Source organism: Chlamydotis macqueenii, chromosome 4, assembly GCF_036417535.1.
Source record: "Chlamydotis macqueenii isolate bChlMac1 chromosome 4, bChlMac1.mat, whole genome shotgun sequence".
NCBI lineage: Eukaryota > Metazoa > Chordata > Aves > Otidiformes > Otididae > Chlamydotis > Chlamydotis macqueenii.
The window spans coordinates 82996585-83022078 of record NC_141559.1 but is presented as its reverse complement, the minus strand read 5'-3'; the positions used below and the strand labels follow the sequence as shown (position 1 = coordinate 83022078).

At 61.1% G+C, this 25494-nt stretch overlaps 1 protein-coding gene across 1 annotated transcript; it reads left to right on the top strand.

Annotated features, from left to right (window-relative positions):
• The first annotated feature begins 13682 nt into the window (after positions 1-13682).
• Positions 13683-22471, top strand: LOC147601050 (homeobox protein EMX1-like). Its single transcript, XM_086747363.1, has 3 exons — positions 13683-14053; positions 15525-15709; positions 21730-22471. Exons 1-3 carry the CDS (start codon positions 13696-13698, stop codon positions 21895-21897), a joined length of 711 nt encoding a protein of 236 aa, XP_086603489.1. The 5' UTR covers positions 13683-13695; the 3' UTR covers positions 21898-22471.
• Positions 22472-25494: the final 3023 nt, after the last annotated feature.

Sequence of the window (25494 nt, the reverse complement as noted above, 5' to 3'; positions counted from 1 at the left end):
TTGCGTTCCGGGAGGCAGAGGCGTTTACCCTTCTGGAAAGCGGCTGATCTGCAGTGTGTGCTGATGCAGGAAAGCCGCTTCTGAAGCGCGGTGGCATCCCCTGGGAACGCCCGGTGTCCCCCTGCGCTCAGCGACAGCAGCCGTCCTGCAGTCCTCTCTCTCCCAACCCTGTATCTCAGCTTTTGTCCCCCTGGATCTACAATCATTAAACGTTTCGTGGCTGGTCTGGGTTTTCTGCTGTGTCTCTGAAAATGGATAAATTTGGGGGAGGCTGGGAGGAGAGTCTGGCTTCATCCGTCAGGGCATCACGATGCCTTCCTGTTCTTCCGCCTCTGAGCCACTTCATTAACTCCGCGTTAATCCCATCGAGCTCAAACACACCTTTCTCTGACCACCTTCCAGCGGCTGGGGGTGCGTTGGCAGCGCTGTGGGTGTTCTTGGAGCGTCTGCGTCCGGGATTGTGGTATCGCAGAGGTGCCACTTGAAAACAGAGGTTCTCCAAGGCAATCCTCTCCCTGAGAAAGGATGCATGGGAAGGGAACGGTGACTTCTGTTCTGCTGCACACAGTCTTAATAAAATCATTAATGAAGCACCGGATTTGATTCACAGAAGGGTTTGGGTTGGAAGGGACCTTCAAAGCCCACCCAGCCCAACCCCCCTGCAAGGAGCAGGGACATCTCCAACCAGATCAGGTTGCTCAGAGCCCCGGCCAACCTGGCCTGGAATGTTTCCAGGGATGGAGCATCCACCGCCTCTCTGGGCAACCCGGGCCAGTGCTCCACCACCCTCAGTGTGAAAAATTAATTCCTTAAGTCCCATCTAAACCTACCCTCTTTTAGTTTAAAACCATTACCCCTCGTCCTGTCCCAGCAGGCCCTGCTGAAGAGTCTCTCCCCACGTTCCCTGCAGCCCCCTTTGGGCACTGGGAGCCGCTCTCAGCTCTCCCCGGAGCCTCCTCTTCTCCAGGCTGAGCAGCCCCAGCTCTCTCAGCCTGGCCTCACAGCAGAGCTGCTCCAGCCCTCTCAGCATCTGCGTGGCCTCCTCTGGACTCTCTCCATCACGTCCATCTCTGCCCTGTGCTGGGTCACTTTTCGCTCCCTTTTCTCTCCCCACCTGGTGTCCAGACACAGTCCATGATCTGCAGGAGCAAAAATGAGCCTCGGTGTCCTGGTCCCTTCAAGCAGGAAACTCTACATCTGCTGGAAGAGGAAACCCATTCCAGCATCAAGCACGTACCACGTGTGCACCTCACCAGCTGCCGTGATGCACTGTGGCGCCCGCTGCTGAATTCTCCTGATGAAGCAGCCACAAGCTCAAAGTTCAGTGGTTAAGTTTGTCTTCAGCACAGCCACTCATCGCTTGATTCTGCGCCAAGCTGTAGCCTGGGTGTTTTATCTTCAGGAATTTCAGCCTCTGGACTCGCTGTGCGTGCGTTTAGGTGCTTGGCATCGCTCTGTAATGCCCAGAGGTGCGCTGAGCTTGTGAGTCCTGCCCCAGGAGCAGAGCTAGGCCCAGGGAGAAGTGCCAGTGATGTTTTCAGGGCATCCCTGGGTACCAGCATCCCCTGGGTACCAACATCCCCTGGGTACCAGCATCCCTTGGATACCAGCATCCCCCTGGGTACCAGCATCCCCTGGGTACCAACATCCCCTGGGTACCAGCATCCCTTGGATACCAGCATCCCCCTGGGTACCAGCATCCCCTGGGTACCAGCATCCCCTGGGCACCAACATCCCCTGGGTATCAGCATCCCCCTGGGTACCAACATCCCCGGGTACCAGCATCCCCTGGGTACCAGCATCCCCCCGGGTACCAGCATCCCCTGGGTACCAGCATCCCTTGGATACCAGCATCCCCCCGGGTACCAGCATCCCCTGGGTACCAGCATCCCTTGGATACCAGCATCCCCCTGGGTACCAGCATCCCCCTGGGTACCAGCATCCCTTGGGTACCAGCATCCCCCCGGGTACCAGCATCCCCTGGGCACCAACATCCCCTGGGTACCAGCATCCCCCTGGGTACCAGCATCCCCTGGGTACCAGCATCCCCTGGGTACCAACATCCCCTGGGTACCAGCATCCCCTGCCCAGGGCACGGGTCCGATTCCTGCTCCCCACGGGTCCGGCTGACATCTGTGCACCCACGGGTGCTGTGAGATGCGATGGCAAAGCGCTACAGAAGATTTTTCTTGCCTGTTCCAGCATTTTCTGTCACCAGCTGAGGGCGTGCCGAGACCGGATAACGGACGGCAGCCGGAGCACCGGTGCCCCTGGAGCAGGAGCGGCTGTGGGGTGCGGATGGAGCGGGACTCGGAGCTCAGGCTCCCTCCTCCCTTTGCGCAGCTCCCTGCAGCGAATGATTATTTTATTTTATTTATCTTATTTATTTTATTTTATTTTATTTTTTATTTATTTTTATTAAAGCTCCAGGTCCTGGAGCCATGGGACCACCCCAGAGGCTCAATTAGGAGAAAAAGGGGTAGTGTAAAAAAAAAAAAAGTTTTCAGCTCTCCTAATTTCAGAGAGAGGAGCTCACAGCTCACCTGGCAAAGCGTAGTGATGGGGCTACCCCGGGGGAGCCCCAATATTCGGGCCGAGCTCTCCCACGGGCGAAGGACGAACCCTGCGGCTGGGGTCACCCCGAAAGGAGCCGTCACCCCCTCCACGCCCGCCGGGACCCGTGGGCTCTGCTCTCCCGGGCGGGGGTCGCAAAACCCCAAACTCTGCCTAGCACAGGGCGAGTGGGACTGCCCCCCTTACTCCGAGCTCCCATTCCGACAAGAAAAGCAGTTTACTGGCTGCTGGGGGACGAAGCAGCGGGACAGACGGCCTCCACAGGGGTTTGGGGGGGAAGGGAAGCGTGCGTGGGGTGACACGGTCCAAGCGAGTGACACCAGCTCCCCGGGGTCCCCCCTCCCCACGCTGGGGGAGACACTGTGCCCTTTGTGCCTGTGCTGAAATGTGGGGACTGGGTTATGAAAGGAGGCAAAGTCACTGCCGGGGTTTTGTTTTCGCGGGCGCGACCGGGTCCCCGTGACAGCGGCGAAGGCGAGCCTCCTAAATCCCTCCCAAAGCCTCCCAAATTAAAACTGGCCCGCACCCAGCGACCTCCCAAATCTCGCCGCTGACCCGGGCTGCCCCTGGCTCAGCGGGGCGAGCGGCTGCAGCCAAGGTCCTCTGCCCCCTTAGTAAAGGTTTCTGGGCAGAAAGGAGGAGAAGACCTTTATTTTCCCATCCGGTGGCCAGGAATGCTGAGCACGGGCCTTTTCGGCCGGGACGCCGAGTCCCCGGCAAGCTCCTGGTTCACAAACAAGCAGCCGCCTCCGGCCACGGGGCCAAAGGTAAATGAGCTGCTCCTTCTGGCAAAGGTGCTCCCAGGGGGATAAAGGTCTGGTGGTGCCCACGCTTCCCACCCAGGGACCCCCATCCTGCCTGCGCAGAGCCCCGAGGTGCCCGTGGAGACACCCGAGCCGTCCCCGCGCCTCTTGACGTGACAAATCAAGAGTTCTGCAGGGTCCTCGCGGGGCCGTGGCTGGGATTTGGTGGGATCTGGCCCGAGAGGGTCAGAATGATGGACATCTTTCTGCTGAGCTGGCACCGTCCTCCCCCGCCCTTCTCCCCGAGACTGAACGCTTGCTCGCGCGCCCTCCCGCCCGCAACTCTTCGCGCTCAGCCTGCCGAGCCGCTTTCATCCATCTCCCCGCCCTCCGCTGGTTTTGGTGGCCTTCAGCGTTAAGCCAGGAGGAGGACCAGCCCCAGGCCGGCCGTGTCCCCTGGAGCGGCCATTTAATGTGTAACGTGGGACCCGCTGGTCCAGCAAGGCGAGATGAGAGATTAACCCGGTTCAGAGCCAAAGAGCAGCAGGTTTGCTGGTAAACTGTCCTGTTCCTGCGAGCTTCAAATGCCTTTAATGAGTTATTATTTACTCCGCGATGGAGGTTAATGGGGAGACACTGCAGCAATGATCTGTGATTAATTAAACCGGCTTTATCCAGCGCGGGCGGAGCAGCTGGACTCGGCGCTAAGCTGGGACCAGCACTGGATCCCCAGTTTGGGCATTGCTCCTGGCGCCGCCCCGCGCCCGTTGAATTCATCGGCGATCGGACCGGGCCCTCCCGACCAACAGCCGCCTCCGCTGGGAAGGAGCTGCCAGGAATAGGAAGTTTTCCCCAAAAATCGAGTGCCGAGGCGGAGGGAGGCTGTGGCCGTGCTGTTCCCACGGCTCCCATGGGATCTGGGGACATCGGGCGCTCCTGGTCCCCTTTCCTTCAGCAGAGCTGCTGGCTCAGGCCAGCGCATCCATCCTCCTCCACCGCCCGTCCTGCCCGTCATCCTCCCCGTGGCCCTGCCGCCAGCTCGGCCCTGTCCCCAGCGCCGAATAATCCCAACAGATCCCGCTGCTTCCCATTCGGATGCTGGGGGACACTGGCAGACACCCCAGCACCGGCTTTTAAACCAGAAAGGACGAACGAGCCACGCCGCACCCCATCCCCGGTGGGATCCCACGGGAAGGCCAGAGTGGCTCTTCCCTTCGGGATCTCGCCAGGCCGCCGGCGTGGCCTCGTCCCGCCCGCGCCACCGCCGGCAAAGCCGCCGCGGCGAGGCCGGGGAGCCGCATTCGCATTCCTGCCGCGAGCGCACTTGTCAGCCGAGCTGTCAGCCGCTCCCGTAATAGGGCCACGGCGGTCACTCGTGTTGGGAGTAAACACAGCCCAATCTGAGAAAACAAGAGCGGAGCCGAGCCCCCGTGCTTCCAGCGAGGCGGCGAAGCACCAGCGCGCTCCGGGAGCGGGGTGCCCAGCCCCCCCAGCACCCTCGCTAGGAACCCCACAAAGCCCTCCCGGATGGGAAGGATGCTCTGCGGCAATCCCAGGGGAACAGGGGATGCGGCCGGCCGCTCCCGGAAAGGAAAGATTGGGGATCTGGGAGGAAAAAAAAAAATAGGATGTGTGGTGGCGTCGGAGCTGGCGGGTGGGAGAGATGGGGACAGCCGCTCGGGGACGCGAGGCGGCGGAGCTGCAGGGTGGTGATTTCTAGCAGAAATGCACCCCAGCTGGAAAAAAAACCCACTTTTTTCCTTTATTTTTTTTTAATTTCCCCTAAAAAAATGACATTTTGCGTAGCACAGCCTGGGAGAACCCATTGGGAGAGAGGGTCCGGCCCGCTTGCCACCCCCCGGGCCCCCTCCTGCCACCTCCAGCCGCGTCGCCAGCGCTGGACTGGAGGGGCCACCTCAGCGGCCGGCACCGATCCGGGCATCGCAGGATGCGAGGGTCAGGGGCTGCTCGTGCGGGGGGCTCGTGGGGCCGCAGCGAGGAGGAGGAGCGGCCCGGTAAACAATTAGCACCGGCTTAAGGGTTTTGCACTGTTCCTCCATCCCCTAAACCCTCCCAGCGACAAAGAGGCGGGCGGCCCGAAAAGCTGAGGATTTAGGACAAAGCAGGGGTGGGGGCGGCCCAGGGCGCGAGGCAGCTCGGGGGCAGAGCGGGACGCGGACCCCATCGCTGGTGACGCCCACGGCGTGGTGCCCAGCGCTCCGTCCCCAGCTCCTCGAATTCCGGCGACGCTTCCTCCCGCTCTCCGCCAGCCCGGCAGCTTCCCAGTGCCCAGTGTGGTTCCTTCACATCCAGAAACCCCAAAAAGCCGAAAACACCGCAAAATATTTTTCTCCCAGCGGGGAGGGGAGGGGGCGGCCGTTATCCTCCTCAAACCAAACCCGAAATGTTGGGGTCACTCCGCCGTTGAAACCTCCCGCGCCCTTTCTTCCCATTAAACCATCTCCCGGCTCAGCTCAGAAGTTTCTTCCCCACCTCCTTTTTTTTTTTTTTTTTTTTTTTTTTTTTTTTTTAATTTCATAAGAAAGCATCTGAGCTCCCCGAGCCGCAGCTCATCTCACACCTAAGCGAGGCTGTGTTTTGCACAAGCCTTTCAGCTGGTTTCTCAGCCTCTCCTCTGTCTGTTCTCCATTCAGGCAGTTGCTATAGGTATGTTTTAATCCCCAGCATGGTAGATTTTAATTAGTCTTTGTACAGATGGCCAATTAACATTCATTACTTTTGCCTTGAGCGATTAATTATGAGTTTGGATAGAATGGGAGATGGAGACAGAGGAAAAGATGGGCAGGTGAATAAAAAAAAGGGGATTTTAATCAGAGTTTGGGATTTTTTTTTCCCCCTTCTTATTTATATATATACACACACACGCTGAAAGCGGAGGGAAGAGAGGAAGCGGCGACGGGGCGCGAGTTACGCTCCCGCCAAACCGCGTCGCGGCCCCGGAGCCACCGGGACGGGCTCCAACGGCAGCGCCAGGACCCCGCGGCTCCGAGGCTCGGGGGCTGCACTCCGGCCAAGCCCCGGCGCCGGGATGGGGAAACTGAGGCAGGGGATACGGAGCCACCGGCCCGCAATTCTCCCCTTGACGCGTCGCTAATTCTTCCTAATTGATTTTTCACGCTGGCGGGAGGGAGGATGGCGACATCCAACAACACAGCCCTGATGTCGCGGCTTTCTCCTCCATGAAAGGGGCCGGCACCCTCCCCCTCGGAGCCGAAATATTTCTCCCCGGCCCGGGGTAGCCATGGTGAGACGTTGCCCAAACCCTTTCACGATGCTCCGCGGCGCCCGTGCCAGCCCGCCGGCGGCAGCTATTTTCCAGCACCCAGGCAAAGCAAAATTAAAAAAAAAAATAAATTAAATTAAATTAAAAATTAAAATAGCACAAAAGCCCCCCCCGTGGCCGCATCCCGCCCCGGTTCCCTTGGAGGAGGGGGATGCACCCACACTGCGTGCTGTCCCAGCACGTGAAGTGGCGGTGGGTTGTGGGTCAGGCGTTCCTGGGGGATCCTGGCAGCGGGCGAGGCGCGCAGACGGGGCAGGGGGTGGGGAAGGGCCCGGAAAAGGGGAGCAGAGTCCGTCCTGCGGGACGTGGAAGGCTGGGGTTCTGCACCCCTCCCGTTGAAAGCCGGGGATCGCTTTTTTAGCGTGTTTTACGTTTGGGCCCCGGCCCCGGCGAGGCTGGCACCTCTCCGCGGCACCCCCACTTTTCCTAAACCGGCCGCCCGGGCGGAGCAGGGAGGGTCTGGAGCCCTTCCTGCGTGGCAGGGATGCGGCCACCGCGCCCCGTACCCGCGGCGTGGCTGCTGGACCTGCCACCCGCATCCTGGCGTGGTCCCTGGGTGCACATGCCACCCTAATCTTGCTGTGGTCCGTAAGCGGACGTGCCACCTGCGTCCCAGTGCGATTCCTGGGTGGAAGCGCCACCCATATCCCAGCACAATCCCTGAGTGGACACGTCACCCGTATCCCAGCATGGTCGCTGGGTGGACGTGCCACCCGCATCCCACCCCGATCCATGGGTGGATGTGCCACCTGCATCCCAGCGTGACCCCTGCGTGGACATGCCACCCAAATCTTGCTGTGGTCCGTAAGAGGACGTGCCACCTGCGTCCCAGTGGGATTCCTGGGTGGACTTGTCACCCACACCCTGGCATGGACATGCCACCTGCATCCCAGCGTGACCCGTGGGTGGATGTGCCACCTGCATCCCAGCGTGACCCCTGGGTGGACATGTCACCCACACCCCAGCATGGACGTGCCACCCGCGTCCCAGCATGACCCGTGGGTGGATGTGCCATCCGTATCCCAGCACGATCCCCGAGCGGACGTGCCGCCCGCATCTGGACGCCCACTCCGTGCACCACGGGTGGCCGAGCTGGTGGGCGTTCACTCCCAGCAGCGCCTGAGCACTGGCTCAGCTCATCCCACTTGTAGGCCGGCCAGACCGCCCAGAGCTCCCAGGAGCAGGCGGGTGCCCCGAACACCAAACCGACGCTGGGCGCCCGCCCCAACACCCCTGCTCCACCCTCCGCGACCCGCGGGACGGAGCGCGGCCTCGCCCAGACCATCCCCACCGGCAACCCCCCGGCTCCACGGTTTTTTGGCGGATGAAATATAAACGGGACGTACGGGAGCCGACAGCCCCCGCCGCCTCCAAGCACAACCGAAACCCCCCGGCGCCGGCCGAGGAAGAGGAGGCCGGGAGCGCGGGCGCCCGCGTACGGCGCCGTCCCCACCTGCGGAGCGGTGGCAGGGTATGGCCCTCTCTGAGTATACGCCACGGAAATGCGCACATTTCCTAAAAGCAATATGGAACGGCTAAATATACTGCTCACAAATCTGTTTACACTAATAACGGCTGGGAGCCTGCCATCCATATGACTGCGCGCAACCAGCGACTCCACATAAATTAACTCAAAATCACTTGCGACAGGGAGAAACGCACGGCATTTTACATTTAATTTTTTTTTTTTTCCTCCTCTTGTCTTTTTTTTTTTTTTTTTTTTTTTCCCACCCCGCCAGGGAACGGGCATGGAGACACCGGCACCTCCACGGCTGCGTTTGGCGGTGGCGCCGCTCTTCCCTCGCCGGCCCCTCTCCCCCGTCCGCAGCGATGGGGACCGGGATAGCGGGCGAGCCGGGATTTTTCCGTCCCGGCGCCGTGGACCCGAGCTGCCGGCAGAGCTAAACGAACGCAGCGTTTCCCCGTTTTCCGCCAAACGGCGGCGGGGACGCAAGGGTCCGAGTCGTTATTTCGGTGCAGGCGCATTGCTGAATTGTTTAAATTCTCTTAAAAAGGAGAAAAAAAAAAAAAAGAAGGAAAAAACCAAAAACCCCACCAGAATTGGCAGCTCCTCGCGTATTAGTGGAAGCGCTGCAGACTTGGCTCCCGCTCACCTCCGCAACATCATGTTAAATGGCACCACGACAGTATATCCGTCATTTACATATGTTGCTTATAGACGCCAAACTTATTAACACAATAAAACGGCTGCGGAGAAGCTTTCCTGCCTATTTTTCTCCTGGAGAATGTCAGTGTTGGAAGCACCTAGCCGCCTCGTATGGAAACACCCGGGGTTGCCTTTCATACGGCACCCGGGAAAATAAACAGATGAATCAGACGGGGTCTCCCCGCGACCACTTCCAAAGAGAAGTGGGAGGAAAAATCACGGATTTGGGGTGGGATGGGACGGCTGCACCCCAGGACCGGCTTTGAACCTCCCCTTCCGAGGTGTCCTCCACACCCTGACCTCACGGCCGAGGTCTGGGAAGGCTGGAAGGGACGGCAAACCAGGGTCAGCGCCTTGGGTTTGCTCCCCGCAGCCGGCGAGGGCTGGGGGGCACCCAACCCTCGCTACGGAGAAGGGGTCGGAGACCCCCCCCCAGCTCTGTCCCCTGCTGTCACCCCAGCAAGCCCCCCGAGGACCGCGACGCCGCCCGCGGAGCCACGTGTGCTGCCGGTCCCCATGCCACCAGTGCTGACCCCAAAAAACCCTCTCATGTTTCCGCACTGCCGCCCTCCGTGGGCCCCGGCGTGGGGGAGCCAGCTCATCGCCCCGCTCGCCCGCGGGCAAACGGGGGGCGTGGGGTCCCCAAGGTCAGGGGAAAGGTTCCCAAGCACCCGGGCTCCACGCGTCGCTCTCAGCTAACGAGTCACAACGACTTTTCCCCCAAACCGCCGTCCTGTTGGACCACCTCGTTGAGCAGAAGGGACGGGAGCAACCTCTGTCCTCAGGGCTGCGGGCACCCACACGATCATCTCAAGATGTTTCAAGGCTTGGAGACAATTCCTTCAGGAGCCGGGGGTTTCAATGGCTACGAGGAACCAGGCGCCAAACCCCGTTTGCTTCGCAAGCGCACTTTCGTGACACTAGGCTGCCACCACAGCTGTGTCCACACCGAACGGTCTTCAACATCTCTGACCTCCGAGAACGTCAGCAGCCCACCAGGAGCCACCACGCCAGAGCCTGCACCCATGCGGGGCTTCCACACCGACGCAGCGGTCGGGCCGTGCTGGAGAGGCGAGGGTGGGCACAGCCCCCCCAGTGTGACCATCGCATAGGCAGGTGAGGACCCAGCAGTGTCTTTCCTTGCCAGACTGACCTCTTCCAGCCCGGAGCTGTGTGGTCTGGGTGGCTTTCCCGTTCCCAGTCGCAGTGGTGGTGGGATCTGCTCTCAATATCAACCTGGCTCCATAGACTGGAGCTATCTCCCGTCCTTCCGTGGCGACCTACGCATCTACCACCGTCCCACCATTCCCAGGGCATCTCCATCCATCCACCAGCGATGGACCAGTTGACACCACCACCTTAAAAACAGGAGATGGAGGGAGGTGAGACGGACAACCCGCTGAAGCCCAGCGGGTTGTGTAGGGTTAGTGTATTCCCACCTGGCGCATCCCTCAACCAAGTGAAATAAGTACATTAAAATCGTTAAAAAGCCGAAGACGCGGGAAAGGGGGAGCAGCTCGGGAGGGGCAGGCTCCAGATCTCATCCCCCCCAACCCAAAATACAGCCCCGTCCCTCCCTTCTTCTCTTCGGAGTCGCGCTCGAAGGACGCCGAGAAGAAATCCGGGCGGGACAAGGAAGAGCGGGTGGGAGAGGCGAGGAGGAAACCGTCCAGCGCTTTGAAGCCCGGTCAACTTTTAACATCCCGGCGCTCGGCGGGGCCCGGGGCCTCGTTTTCCGCATTCTGCCCTTCGATGCCGGAGATGGACGCGTTACCGATTAACGAGACGGGGCGCACGCCCACGGACGGACGGAGGGCCAGCGCCTGCCGCCGGCGTGCCGGATCCCGCCCGGGCTGCTGCCGAGGGACGGAGGGGTGCGGGCAGGGATTGGGGTGCGGGCAGGGATTGGGGTGCGGGTGCCAGGGCCGGGGGACGCGGGGGGATGGGGACACACCCCCTGCCCATCCCCGAGCACCCCTGGAGCTGCCCCTCTACCCCAGCCCCAAGGCCAGTTTTCGATGCCCGTTCTGTCCCCCTCTCCCTCTCCTTCAATTCCTCTTCCCTTTTTTTCCTTGGAAAAAACACTTCCGTATTTTATCCGGCACCAGACCCCCCGCTCTTTTCCCCCAGCACCCGCCCCCCACCCACCGCCGCTGCCCACCCCGCGCTGGCACGCTCTGCAGCTCTTTCGTTAAAAAAAAAAAGAAAAAAAGAAAAAAAAGAAAAAAAAAAAAGTCTTTCTTCACCCAGAGCTCCTCCTGGCCAGAAATCCAGCGGGAAGGCGGGCTGCTCCCGGATCAAGGAGCCGAAGTTTTCCTCTTAATAAGCCGAGTGCCCGGAGCAAGGCCTGGGGGGATGGTTTCTGCATTTTATTCCCATGGGGGATAAAAATCCGGCCTGAATTATCCTGGAGGTGGGAGCAGGCCTGGGGAGAGGAAAAAAAAAAAAAAAAAAAAAAAGAAATGTAAAGATAAATCTGGGTTTCTCACTCGGTTTCAGTGCAGCAGCTTCCCGGCTCCCTCCGGAGCATCCGGGGAGCCTCGCCTGGACACGGAGTCGGAAAACCATTGGGGTGAATAGGGAAAAAAAATAATAATTAAAAAAAAAATCAGCTTAAAGGTTTCTCCTTTTCCAAGAGGGCGATTTATCCCCCAAACCAAAGCGAAAAAAATCAAAGCTGGGTTTCTGCCCCCACCCCCGAAAAACAAACAAACCAACTCCCAGGGGGACGGGGCGCGGAGGGGAGATGCTGCGGCGGGATCCCCGCGGCGAGCAGCCAGCGACCGCTTGGCTCCTGGGTTTTTTTTTTCCCTCCCTCCCTGCGCGGAAGATGCCGAAAAGCCGAGGAGATTGCGCCCGAAACGAAATCCCGGCCCCGCTCAGGGCTCGGCGGGCAGCGGCTCCGCCAGCGCCCCGTCCCCCGCCTCGCCCACCGCCGGCCGGGGGCAACGGCACCAGCGGGAGAGAAAGAACTGAAAATTAAATGGAATGAAATGGGACGGAATGAGATTAAACGGATTCAGATCAAACTCCAGCACCGGTGCGGAGCTGGGAACAGCTCCGCTGTGGCAGCCGATCGCTGTCCCTGCATCCCATTTCCCTTCCTCATCCTCCTCCTCTTCTCTTTTCCTTCTTCCTTCCCCTTTTCTTTTCCTTCTTCCTTCCCCTTTTCTTTTCCTTCTTCCTTCCCCTTCTCTTTTCCTTTCCTCTTCCCCTTCCCCTTCTTTTTTCCCATCCCCATCCCCATCCCTCCGCAGGCGCGCGCTCCGCTCCGCTCCGCCTGACCCAGCCCCGCTTCTTTATTCCCAATTTTTAAAAATATATCAATATCCATTCCAAATGTTGATTATTTCCCTATTTCTTTCAGAAATTAAAAAAAAAAACCCCAAGCGCTCTGACAGCCGCTCGCTCCATTTTCCGCCTTTCATTTCTGGGGGGTTTCATGGATTTTTTTTTTTTTCTTCCCCCCCCCCGCCCGCCCCGCAATTCCTCCCCGCAGCTTCTTGCGGGCCGGTGTCCGCGGCAAGCCCGCGGGCGCGCGGGCTCGCTCTCCTCTCCGCGGGGGCCGAAGGATCCGCGGGTGCCCGCGCGGAGCATTTCGATGCAGCCGAGCGGAAAATCGACTTTGCACCCGCTTTGTGCGGAGGGGAGGGCTGGCCCCCGCCCCCCCCACCCCCCCCGGGCCGCCCCAGCCCCCAGCGGAAGCCAAACTGCGGAGCGAACCCGGGAGCGGCCCGCGCAACGGCTGCGCGCCCGCGCATCCCTCCGCCACACCGCGAGTTCGCGGGGTTTTTAAATTTTTTTTGGGGGTTTTTTTTTTTTTTTTTGATTGCCAGCGCAGGATCGGACCCGTGGGAAGAGCGCGCTTTGTCCGTGAGGGGGCGGGGGGTGCGCGGAGGGGAGCGGAGCTTGCGCGGAAGGCGGGGTGGGGCGCGGGGGGAGGGCTGCACCTCCCCTCCCACCCACGGGCCGCCGGCAAAGCGGAGTTACAAACCGCCGCTGCGGCGATTTATTATTATTATTTTTTATTTATTTAAGAAGCGAAAAAAAGGGGGAGAAAGAAGGAAAAAGGAGAATTTTTTAAAAAGATATTTTTCTTTTAAAATTGTTTTTATTTTTAATTTATTTTTAAAATATTTTAGTTTATTTTTAATTTAGCTTTTATTTATTTTCAATTTAGCTTTTTTTACGTATTTCCTTATTGTTTTAAAATTTTTTTAACCTTTAATTTTTTTTTTATATTTTTACTTTCTACCTTTATTTTTTACATTTACTTCTTCACATTTGCAATTTACTTTTTATATTTTCACATTGATTTTTTTTAAATTTCTTTTTGCTTTTTCATTTCTTTTTTTTTTTTTTACATTTTTATTTTTTTTCAATTTCTTTTTCCTCCTTCCCTTTCTCCCTTCCTTCTTTAATTTATTTTTTCACATTTTAATTTTTTTTCCTAGTTTCTTTCTAAACATTTTTTTATCCTTTTTTTTTTCAGAAAAAGGCAAAAGCTCCCCCTCCACCCCCCGCAGCCGCAGCCCCCCCCTCCCGCACCGCGGCGGCACCGGCTCCAGTCCAGTTTTTCGGGCGCTCCCCGCCCTCCCCCGCGCCCCCCCCCTTCCCCCCAACCCCACGCCGCCCCGTCCCGTTCCGGCCCGAGCAGGTGAGGCCGCCCCCTCCCCCGGGGGCCCCGCCAGGTACCGCCCGTATTTCTACCGGCTGCCGGGGGGCTGCCGGCTGCGTGGGCGCCCGCGGGTGGGCGGCGTGTGTGCGCGCTCGGCGCGGCGCGGCGCGGCGCGGGGGGAGGCTCCCTGCACACGCACACACACAGACACGCGCGCACACCCGGCGGAGCGGCCCCGCTCCGCGCTTCCCAACCCCCCCCCCCCCCCTCCCCTTTCCCCTCCCGAGCCATGTTCCAGCCGGCCGGGAAGCGCTGCTTCACCATCGAGTCTCTGGTGGGCAAGGACGCCCACCTCCCCCCCGAGGACCCCCCGCGCCCCGCCGCCCTCGCCTACCCCGGCCCCGCCGACTCCGCCGCCGCCTTCGCTCCCGGCTTCCAGGGCGCTGCGGCCGGCCGGGGCCTCTACGGCAGCGCCGAGCTGGTGTTCCCCGAGGCCGTGGGGCACCCGGCGCTGCCCGTCGGACCGCACCAGTTGGGGGGCTCGGCCCTCCCGCACCCCCACTCCTTCTTCGGGCCCCAGCACCGCGACCCGCTCAACTTCTACCCCTGGGTGCTGCGGAACCGCTTCTTCGGGCACCGCTTCCAAGGTGAGACCCCCCCCCCCACCACCACCCCCGCCCCCCCAAACCCCCCGGCCGCCGCTTCCCCCGGGCCGCCCGCGGGGCGAGGGGCTACCGGCTGGGCTACCGGCTGGGCTACCGGCTGGGCTACCGGCTGCCGCTTCCCGCCGAACCTGTTGCTGCGGGCGTTTGCACAGCGGTGCCGGTGGGCTTTGCACGCCCCCGGGGGCATTTGCACCCCCCGGTGCTCGGTGCAGCCGCACGCCCGGCCCCCTTGCACGCACCCCCGCCGCCCTCCCGCAGCCGCAGCCCTGGAGCCGTGGCGGGGCTGCCCCGCGGTGCCGGTGCGGGGTCGGGATGGTCCCGGGCGGGCCCCGCGGGTTTCCCGGGAGCGGCGCTGCCGCCTCCCCGTGCGGGTTTCTCGTTCTCGGGAGGGAAGGGAGAGGTTGCGGGGATCTCGGCTCCGCGGCGAGACCGGGGTGGGTTTTACAGCTTCCCGCTCCGCTCCTTCTCTTCCTTCCCCTCGCTGCTTTTCTTCCCGGCTCTTTCCTTTCTCTTCTCTTTCTCTCCCTCTCTTATTTTCCTCTTTTCCTTTCTCTGTCTGCTGCCCCTTTTCCCTCCCCTCGCTCCCCCCGGGGGTCCCGGCCCCCGGTCGGGTTTTGTCTGCCCGGCACCGGTGGCTCCGCCGGGGATCCCGTCGGGTGGGAGCCCCCGGGCGACAGCGGCCGCGGTCCCGCGGTGCCACCCCGACCCCATCCCGATCCCATCCCGGTCCCGTCCCGTCCCGGGAGCGGCTCCGGCCCCGCTCCCGCCCGGAGCCCGCAGCCCCGGCTCCCTCCCTCTTCCCCGCTTCCCGCCTGCGTCCTTGCCTTTTCTGACTTTATTTGTTTTTCTTTTTTTTTCCTTTCTATTTTTCTCTTTCCCTTTGCTTTCTTTCTTTCGCTTCTATCTTTTCTTCCTTTCTTGCCTTGCTTTTTCTTTCCCACTTCCCTTCTCTCTTTCTTTCCTTCTCCCTTTCACTTTCTTTTACTTCTTGTCTGTCTGATTTGTCTTTTTATTTTTCTCACTTCTCTTTTTCTTCCTGCTACTTTCTTACGCCGTCCCTCTCTCTCTCTCTCCTCTTTTTTCTCTTCTTTTTCTCTCTTTGTCTGTGTTTTTTCCCTGCCTCCCCCTTCTCCCTCTCTTCCTTTGCTCTTCCCCTGCTCTCCCCATCCAGCCCTTCTCCCCCTCTCTCTCCTTTCCCTTCCCCTCCCGTGGGTCCCGTGTCCAGCTCCCCTCGTGGGGCCGAGGGCAGGGAGCACGACCACCGTAGTGTTGGGGGGGGGGTCAAATGCCGCAATTTGGGGGTCACGCAGGCGCCCAGGCCCCCCCGTTACCCCTCATCTCTCCTCCCTGGTCTCCCCGACGCCCCACGGTGGGGGATTTTGGCGGGGGGATGTGCCGGTCCCGAGCCACGGGCATGCCAACGCGGCCCCCTGACTGGAATCTCTGTCCGCAGGGAGCGAGGTGTCCCAGGAGAGCCTGCTCCTCCACGGCCCCTTCGCCCGCAAACCCAAGCGCATCCGCACCGCCTTCTCGCCCTCGCAGCTCCTGCGGCTGGAGCGGGCCTTCGAGAAGAACCATTACGTGGTGGGCGCCGAGCGCAAGCAGCTGGCCAGCAGCCTCAGCCTCTCCGAGACCCAGGTACCCACCCGCCCCGTCCCGCCGTCCCCGCCGTCCCCTCCGTCCGTCCGCGGGAGCAGCTCGGCGCGGACGCGCGCCCGTCGCGAAATCCCAGCGGCGTTTGGCCAGGAATCCCGCGTGGAAACCGTGGCCAAACCGCTCGGGGTGGTTTTGGTTTGATTTTTTTTTACATTGCGTTTGGCCATAGCGGCTGGGGATGCAGGTCTCGCGTCGTGCCGCTCTCCGGAGCGGTTTTCCGGTGTTATTTCTTGCTTGCTGAGGATGCTTTCACCGAGAGCAATTTATAATTTTACAAATCCACTTTAAAAAAGGAGCGGCCGCGCGCGATCCTTCCCCGGAGAGCCGCCTCGGTTGCCCTGCCCGAAAAGTCAGGATGGGCGCAGCGACGGGCGCCTGCCGAGGGCCGTTGGTGTCGGCTGCAGCTTCCCAATTTTTCGAAAAAACGTTGCACGGGCGTTTCGGAATGAGCGGGCCCCGGAGGACCGCAGGGATGGAAGGAAAGGGAAAAGCGGATGGCACTGGGGGAAACCGGGGCTGTGCGTGTCCGAGCCCGGTGTCCTTGGCGGACGAAGGCACGCTGCTTCCCGTGATATTCAATAAGAGTCAACGGAGAAAAGTTTTCTCCAAATTCTGGCTAGGTTGTTTGGCCTGTGTTCTGATTTAATTTAATTTTTATCCTTTAATTCCACTGGAAAATAAAGCCGGAGCCATGGGTGCTGCCGGTACCCGCCTGGCTCACCCTCCCCAGGCTCTGCCGAGCAAAACCTCCAAACAAATAAATCTCTACGAGAGAGACGTTCTCAGGAGGAAAATGTCCGAGCCCACAAAATTCAGAGGCCGTTTGTATCCCGGGCCCCCCCAGCCCCACGGCACGGCAGGAGCTGGCACCCCGGCTCGGGTCCTGGCTCCTTCTGTCACCTGCCCGCGCTGAAAATGATGGTAAAGGGGGGGAAAAAAAAAAAAGAAAGGAAAAAGAAAACATAACAACAAAAACCCAAAGGTCAAAGAACAAACAGCAACTTGTCCGGGCGGAAAGGGCAGCTGCGGGATGCCCGGGGGGAGCTCAGCTGCTCGGATTTTGCGTCGCTGGCCCGAGCTTCCGTGCAAAAATGCGATTTATTGGGGAAAAAGCAGAGGCATCCGTGCATCCGGCCCGAAATCCGGGGGAGATTTAGACGTGGGAAGAGGCAATAGAGAGAGAGATATGTTTTATTTTGTAGTTTTATTTTTTTAACGTGCTGCCGCGTGTTTTAGCGCGGCGTCGCCCTGGGCCTGCAGAGCAGCGGCAGCCGCTGGGCGCAGGGGGATTCGGCACCCGCGGGCAGGGAGCGAGCGCGGGTCCCCCGGCCGGCGGCATCAGGCTGCGGAGCGCCGGCGGCGGCGATTGTCACCAGCGCGTCCCCAGAGGCGGCAGCTCTTGGCAGGGGCGACGGCGGGAAAGACTTTTTCCCTCTCGGCTTTGTGGTTTTAGAAAAAAATAAATATTTTTTTTTAAAAAAAAAAAAACAACTTTTTTTTTTTTTTTAATGACCTGGGGGGAAATAACCCCAGTGCGCAGAGGGATGCGGTACGGGATGGGCGTGGAGGTACCGGGACTGGCAGGGTGGGAGAGCCAGCCCCATGGTGGCTGGGCCAAAAGCAGGCATTATTATTATTATTATTATTATTATTATTATTAATCCAGTGACAAACCCACCCACACGCAAACCTCCCGTGGAAAGCCACCCCCCGTCCTCCGTGACCCGCGTCCCTGCCGCGACGCCGGTGCTTTCACCCTGCAGCCCCCCGCCCCACGGCGGAAGCGCCGGGTGGGTGCCGTTTATTATTTCCCAGGGGGTTTCCCCGCTCCCAGAGGGGGCTGCCAGTTCCCAGCATCTTTTTTCTCCCTGGAAAAGGGAATTTTCAGCCGGGGAGCGACACCTGGAGCAGGGGGAAGGTGAAAAGGGTACCGGTTGCTGCCGGGAGTCAGGAAACGCCTTGGGATGTAGGGTGGGGAAGGGTGGGGGTGTTTAACCCCTTCCCACCCTTTCTCCCGCCAAGGAGCTACAATATCCCGGGATAAGGCAGGCCCACGCAAAAATAATTTTAAAAAAGGGGACTGGGGACCGCTCGGGTTCTCCAACCCGCGAAGGCCTCGCCCCGGCTCCCGCCAGGCTCGCGGTGAGGTTTTGGGGCCGATGCCGGCGGCACCGTAGATGCCAGCGTCCCCTCCCGGCGTCGCGCGCGCGGGGCTGGAGGCACAGCAGCCCCGGCCGGAGGATCGGGGCCGGCCGGGCGTCGCGGCCGCTCCGGTAATAATTAAACGGAGCGAATGCCTGCGAGTCGCGGGAGGAGAAAGATGCACGGCCCAGACAGAGCCGGAGAGCGGCCGCGCTGCGGAGCACGGGGCTGGCACTGGTCCCCCCCGCTGAGGACCGTTCCCAAAAACAAGCTCTTAAAAGTTTTGGGGCGTTTTTTAGAAGAAAAGGGACCGCGGGCGTAGGTGAGGGCGCGGAGCTGATGCCCGGGGAGCTCCGCTGCCCTTCGAGGTGGCGCGGCACAAGCGGCGTCACCGTGTCTGGCCCTGGGTGATGGCAGGGCTGGTCCCTCTCGGTCACCATCCAGACCTGTCCCTGCGCCCTCGGTAGGGTTTGGGCCACCGTCTCGGGGAGCTGCCCCGGATTTTAAGCGTCCCCAGCTTGGTGATGGCAACGTCACCTTTCGGGCAGAGCTGCTTCCCCGTGTGCCGTCGGCATCGCCGGAGCCCAGCGTGGTTTCGCGGCGGACGGGAGCTGCGTACGGCGGCGGGGCCGGGATGCGGGGACCGTCCCCGTCCCGCAGCAGGAGCGCGGGGACGGCGGTGACCTTGGAGGGTGCGACCGGGCAGGGACCTCGGGAGCATCAGCACGAACACCCGGCGTGACAACGGTTAACGCGGTGAGGGTTTGGGAAGGGATAAACCCCGAGCTGCGGGTTTAAACCAATTACTCCCGGCGTCAGGATGAGGCCTCGGAGGGGGCAGCTTATCCCCCCGCTGCCCGCTGTGAGGTTCTCACACGTCTCTCCTTGTGGCTTCTGGCCCGTTGGGGCGAGGGATACGGCGTCGGAGGGCTCAGGGAGCCTGTCCAGCCTGGAAACGTCCCCGTCCAGCCTGGAAACGTCCCCATCCCGGCAGTCGGGAAGCGCAGGGGAGCCTCATCGCGCGGGAGATGGCCGGACCCCGGTGGGTTTCCCCGAGGAAAGGCTTTACGTGCGGCTTCACACCCACCCCTGATTTCCACAGAGCCTCACTCAAGCATCGTAATTGCTTTATGCCTCGGTTTCCCCTTCTATAATTTAGGGATAAGGCGACTTCCCTGCTCCCAGAGGGCTGAGAGCTTTAATTAAAGTTTGCAAAGTGCTTTGCAGCCGGTGAATGAAAGGCGCCAGCTCCGTATTGTTTCCCGAAATGCCCCAAAGCTAGGAAAGCAAATGGTTCTGCGTCCGGGGCGGGGGTATGGTACATACGGGTGCCATAAAGCAGCTGTTTCCACAGACTGAGCGTGCCTGCAGCTCAAGGGCTCGGAGGGCGCGGCGCCCTGCCAGGGGTCTGCTCACCTCGGGGGGACGCAGCGAGGCGCGAACGCTGGCCTTCGCCTCGCTGCGAACGGCTCCGGAGCAGAAAACGTCATCCGGGATGGGGGAGAAGGGGGAGAAGGGGCTGACGGTCCCGGGGGGATGGAGCGGCAGCGGCTGCTGGAGGGGCTGCGGGCGCCGCGGCACCTGCACGCGGGGAAACGCTTCAGCCTGGCCTGTGCTGCGCTGGCGGCCAACGCCGAGCAGCGGCACCTGCTGTCCTGCGGGGCCTGGGAAACCGGGCAGCATCCGGCATCCCTGGCCACAGCACCCCGCATCCCCGGCCACAGCATCCCGCAGCCCCGGCCACAGCACCCCGCATCCCCGGCCACGGCATCCCGCAGCCCCAGCCACGGCATCCCACACCCTGTCTGTGACATCCTGCATCCCCGGCCACAGCATCCCGCAGCCCCAGCCACGGCATTCCACACTGCTGCCCGCAGCATCCCGCATCGCCGGCCACGGCATCCCACACCCTGTCTGTGACATCCTGCATCCCTGGCCACAGCACCCCGCATCCCCGGCCACAGCACCCCGCATCCCCGGCCACAGCATCCCGCAGCCCCAGCCATGGCATCCCACACCCTGTCTGTGACATCCTGCATCCCTGGCCGCAGCATCCCGCATCCCCGGCCACAGCATCCCGCATCCCTGACCACGGCATCCCCACACCCTGTCTGTGACATCCCGCACCACTGCCCGCAGCATCCTGATCCCCAGCTGCAGCACCCCGCACCCCTGACTGCAGCATCCCGCACCACTGCCCACAGTATCCCACACCCTGTCTGCAACTTCCCACATCCCCGGCTGCAGCGTCCCTCACTGCTGCCTGCAGCATCCCGCGTTCCCAGCCACAGCACCCCATGCAGCGTCCCGCATCCCCGGCCGCAGCGTTCCGCATCCTGCATCCCCTGCCACAGCATCCCACACCGCTACCCGCAGCGTCCCACATCCCGCATCCCCGGCCACAGCATCCCGCACCCTGCATCCCCAGCCGCAGCATCCCGCATCCCTGGTCTCGGCATCCTGCATCCCCGGCTGCAGGGCATCTCGCGTCGCCAGCCGCACGGGTGCCCGCAGTGACCCACCCCCCCCCCCACCCCGTGGGTGCTCTCAGCATCCCAAACCACCGCTGCGTCCGGCCCCTGCCCCGGGGCCATGCTCCCAGCGCTGGCATCGAGGGTGCGCGGGGCCGGAGCGGGATGCAGGGGCCAGACTGGGGTGCTGGGGGCCGGAGCGGGATGCAGGGGCCAGACTGGGGTGCTGGGGGCCGGAGCAGGATGCTGGGGGCCAGACTGGGATGCCAGGGGCCGGAGCGGGATGCAGGGGGCCAGACTGGGGTGCTGGGGGCCGGAGCGGGATGCTGGGGGCCAGACTGGGATGCCGGGGTCCGGAGCAGGACGCTGGGGGCCAGACTGGGGTGCTGGGGGCTGGAGCGGGATGCTGGGGGCCAGACTGGGGTGCTGGGGGCTGGAGCGGGATGCGGGGGGGCCAGGCTGGGATGCCAGGGTCGGGAGCAGGACGCTGGGGGCCAGACTGGGGTGCTGGGGGCTGGAGCGGGATGCTGGGGGCCAGACTGGGGTGCTGGGGGCTGGAGCGGGATGCGGGGGGGCCAGGCTGGGATGCCGGGGTCCGGAGCAGGATGCAGGGGGCCAGACTGGGGTGCTGGGGGCTGGAGCGAGATGCAGGGGGCCAGGCTGGGATGCCGGGGTCCGGAGCAGGATGCTGGGGGCCAGACTGGGGTGCTGGGGGCCGGAGCGGGTTGCTGGGGGCCTTGGGCAAACGAGGAGCACGTTCTCCCCAAGGATGGAAACCCCGCTGCCTCTCCGGGCTCACGGGACAGCGTTTGGCCACCATTGCGGTAGGAAAGGTTTCCTGAAACCTCAATGTGGTAAATTAATTATCTCGAACCGTAATTAATTGTCCGTAATGAGCTACCTGGTGAGATACAGCCCAGCCCAAGCCCCGTGATGCCACCCTGGCCATGGGGCGCAGGTCCTCGCCGGGGGGCTGGCTCCGCGTGTCATCCCACGCGGTCGCTGGAGCTGCGGCCGCCGTGCCCGTGGTGTCCCCACACCCACGGCACCCACGGAACCGGGGTGCTGCTCCCACCAAGCTGTGCCCGTCGGGGCGCAGCCCAGACAGCGGGGTGACAGGTGCCAGGGGTGAGGAGCGGCGCCCCGCCTGCTGCCCCCGTGGCTGAGGTGCGGTTGTGCGTCCTCCACCCATCCTGGCTTTCTCAAGGCTGGGAGCTGGGAGGTGACAACCCGCCGCGTTCCTCCCCGCCGTCCCACCTCGCCGCGGGCGGAGGGGAAACCGAGGCAGGGCGAGGTGGCCGCGGGCGCGCTCCCGGGGAGCGGGACAGGGATTTCTTTTTTTTTGTGCCAGGACCCCTGCGAGCGGCTGTTTCTCCTTGTCCCCCCCAGGTGAAAGTGTGGTTCCAGAACAGGCGGACGAAATACAAACGGCAGAAGCTGGAGGAGGAAGGGCCCGACGCTGATCAGAAGAAGAAGGGTTCCCACCACATCAACCGATGGCGCCTCGCCACCAAGCAGTCCAGCGGAGAAGACATCGACGTCACCTCCAACGACTAAGGCAGGGACAGGCTCCTGGTGCAGCCACCATGGAGAGGAACCCGTGGGAGGACGGGGGCACACAGGCGGCATCGCCAAACGAACTCTAGGGACGTCGCCGCCGCCGCCGCCCGCTGCCTTTCCTCCGGGGCGCCCCGCCTGAGCGGGGACCCGCACCCGTCCCCCTCCGCCGCCCGGGGCGTCCCTCGGAGGTGCTTTTCGGGAAGCTCCCGCCGCCGAGCCGAGGAGGAAGAGGAGGCTGCCGGGGCGCCCGTGGCCCCGGGACGCGGCCGCGCATCCTCCTCCGCGCTGGAAGCCGTCCGTCAGCCATGGCATCAAATAAAACCGTCCTACCTAGAAGCTCAATGTACCCAACCCCTTTTTCATTTTCCTTTTCATTTTTTTTTTTTTTTTTGCTTTTTTTTTTTTGGTCCACCTCCCTCCTTTTCTCCCTCGTTTTATTTTTTTTTTACACAGTTTGATTTTAATTTATTCTTTTATTTTTGTGCCTGTGTGCGTGCGTTCCCTGTCGTAGGTAGCCAGCAGCTGTAGTGCGTGTTTCTGCGTGGTAATAAAAAGCAAAATACGGTGGAAATCTGTCTGATTGCCTCGCCGGCGCCGGGGGCACCGAACCCCTCTCCCGCTGCCGCGGGGACTGGGGGGGGACTGGGTGTCCCTGGGACGGGGGCCACGGCCGGGGTGGCCGCAGGTATGAGAGGTATGCGACGGCTTCGGGGCCGGCAGCCTCGCACCTGCGCCGCGGACTGAATGTCGGGGAGAGGCTCCGGAGGGATCCGCTTCCCCCCGCTGCGCCGGGAACGTCGTCCCCGGGAATGGGGCGCGGGGGGTGGCGGAGGGAGCCCGCCCCGGCTGTGAGGGATTGGGCAGGGGCACCTTGGGGGGGGGTGGGGGGGCGTCCTTCCCACGGCTCGCCAGAGTTTGGGGCAAAGGACACTGAAAATTATTTATATATATATAAAAAATAGAGAAAATATATACACAAAGAAAAATTCTATAAGATACGCCATACATACACACATACATGTGCACACGTATGTACATGCACACAATATATGCACATATGTGTGTAGAATGTGTATTTTTATATATTATTTTCTATATTACTGGCATGCACAATCTACGTGTATGTGTGTGTATGATGTGCATACAGAAAGTATTTTATGATGTATATTATATGTAATTACATATACTTGCTTATTTTATAACATAATTCCATGTTTTATTATCTATAATAGATTATATATTTTATATTTTCTATACACACCCACAAATACAATAATTTCTGATTCTGGGGCAGCTCCCTCCCCACGTCCCCTCGCGCTGCAGGGAAAATTCCCATCCCTGGCAGCTTCCCCCCGTAAAACCACCCCAAAATAAACCTCTCTTTTTCCAGAGGGGACCTTTAAATCCCGACATCCTCGGCGTCCGACGGCCGCAGAGAGGTTGCACCACACCGCCACGTCTTTCAAACTCTTTTTGTATTGTTTTTTTTTTATTCCGGACGGATCCGAGCGTTACACAAAGTGTCGCGGCCGAGAACGCTATCGCGAAGGTTAAAAAGCGACGGGCGCGCGCGCGGCGGGGCGGGGTGCCCGAGGGCGGCGGAGGTCCCGGCGAAGGGACCGCTGGAAGACGTGTGGGTGCTGGTGGGAGACCCCTTCCCGCCGCGTCCCGAGGGATTTGCCGTTAGCGCCGTTGTAAGGTGCGGTGGGATCGGGAGGGCGACTGGGTGAGAAGGGGCGGCTTCGGGTGCAAAATAAGCCAGGAAAATTGGGGGAAGAAAGGCAAAAGCGGACATTTCCCAAAGCCACCCGGGGAGATGCCACCCCTAGGAGCACGTCAAGCCCCCACCACGCACACCCGGCACCGGGACCGGTCTCGGAGCCAGGCCAGCGTCTCGCCTGAGCTCCTCTGTACCCTCAAAAGCTTCGCTCAAGGGCTGGCGGGGGTCTCACCACTGCCCCACCTCTGCGCGCCCGAAGGGCATCCCAGGCTCCGGATCTCCATCACCGCCCTTCACGAGGAGCCGACCGAGGCGGCGGAGGGGGGACGCGCCTACGCCTCTCGGCTACGTGGCGTCAGTAGAACCCTGAGATCTACCCAGGGTGGCAGCGTCCAACGTCTCACCGGGTCACCTCGCATCCCAACGCCGCTGGCACGGGGCGACCTGTGGGCGTTCCATGGGAGCCGGGTGCCTGCCCCCGTTCCGGGACGCGGAGCAGGGAAATGAGCAGCAAGCAAAATTTTAAAAAAAAGGAAGGAGCTAAGCTGTGCCCAGGCCTACGGGTGGGTTCAGGACGCGGGTGACACAACCCTGGGTTGCCCACCCGGCCGGCTCGCGGCGCAGCCAGCAGACACGTCTTCCAGGAGGGACTCCAAACTTCTCGCCGGCGCCTTTTGCCGCAACCTGGTCCTCATTATTTCTTAATTAACATATCCAAGAAATCAATTAACTGCGACATTTCTAATTAAATACTACGGGAGACGATCATCTCATTACTACGATCTGCCGAGGTGAACGACTTGATGTGTGCGCTGGGGTTTGCGCTCCCCGTTCCTTCCCCTTCCCCAATTACAGGGAACGAGAAACGCCAATGGCTGGGTCGCTCGCGCAAACCCAAGGCTCCTGGTCTGTACGTGAGGGAAGTCGAAGAGATTAATTAGCTATTAAGTGAACGTGCACAATGTTATCGTTAGCCGGTGCGCGTAGTCTTTCCTGGCACGATTTGCTGTCCTAACAAACAGCACTCATGCGCCGGGAGCTTCCCCCCCTCCGCGCTTTCCAGCGCCGCAGGAAGAGCCGAGCGTGGGATTTTGGCGCTCGCCGGCCGTCCCACCACGGATGGCAGCGACCGCGCTGGAGGCGCTGCACGAGGGAGCCCAGCCTTGGGCTGCCTGCGAGCGCAACGATCTTTTAAGACCCATCAGCATCAGGTTTGGGTCTGCTGAGCCTTTCTGCTGCTTTTCAACGACAAAAAAAAAAAAAATATGCGTCTCCACGTCCCCGTGTTGGGACGGTGGTGGCTCAAAAGCTGAACCGCAGCAGCTGGCTTCAGCATCCCGGCGCAGGGACGCTATGGTCGCGTCTTCCCCAAGAGCTTGGGACCATGGGGCCACCAAAACGTGCTCCTCACACCCCCACCTTGTCCTGCTCACCACCAAGCCGGGGACAGCGAGGGGAAGGGCGGCAGAGAGGGGTCCACACCAACCTGAGTGCCCAGAGGAAGGGGACACGCACGGGTTTGTGAGATGCGGGGTCAAGTCCTCGCGTCCCCAACCTCTTGGGCTCCACCTCGCACCGCAAGACCTGCAGGTGCTTTCAGCAGAAGGCAGGAACGGGAACCGAAACCCCACGGAGGCGGCGGCTCTGCCTTCCCAGCTAAAGCAGGAGCTTCGGGTGAGGGGCACAACATTTTGAGTCGCACGGGAAGAGAATTGGAGAGCAAAGGCCGTCACCAGCCTTCCAGAGGCTGCGATCGGCTCTTCCAGATGAACACGGGCCAGCTCCTGACTCAGGACGGTGGGATGCATTTCCCTCTCAGCGCAAACTCTGAGACTCATTTCGATGAGACATAAAGCCAAACAAGTTTGACGGGG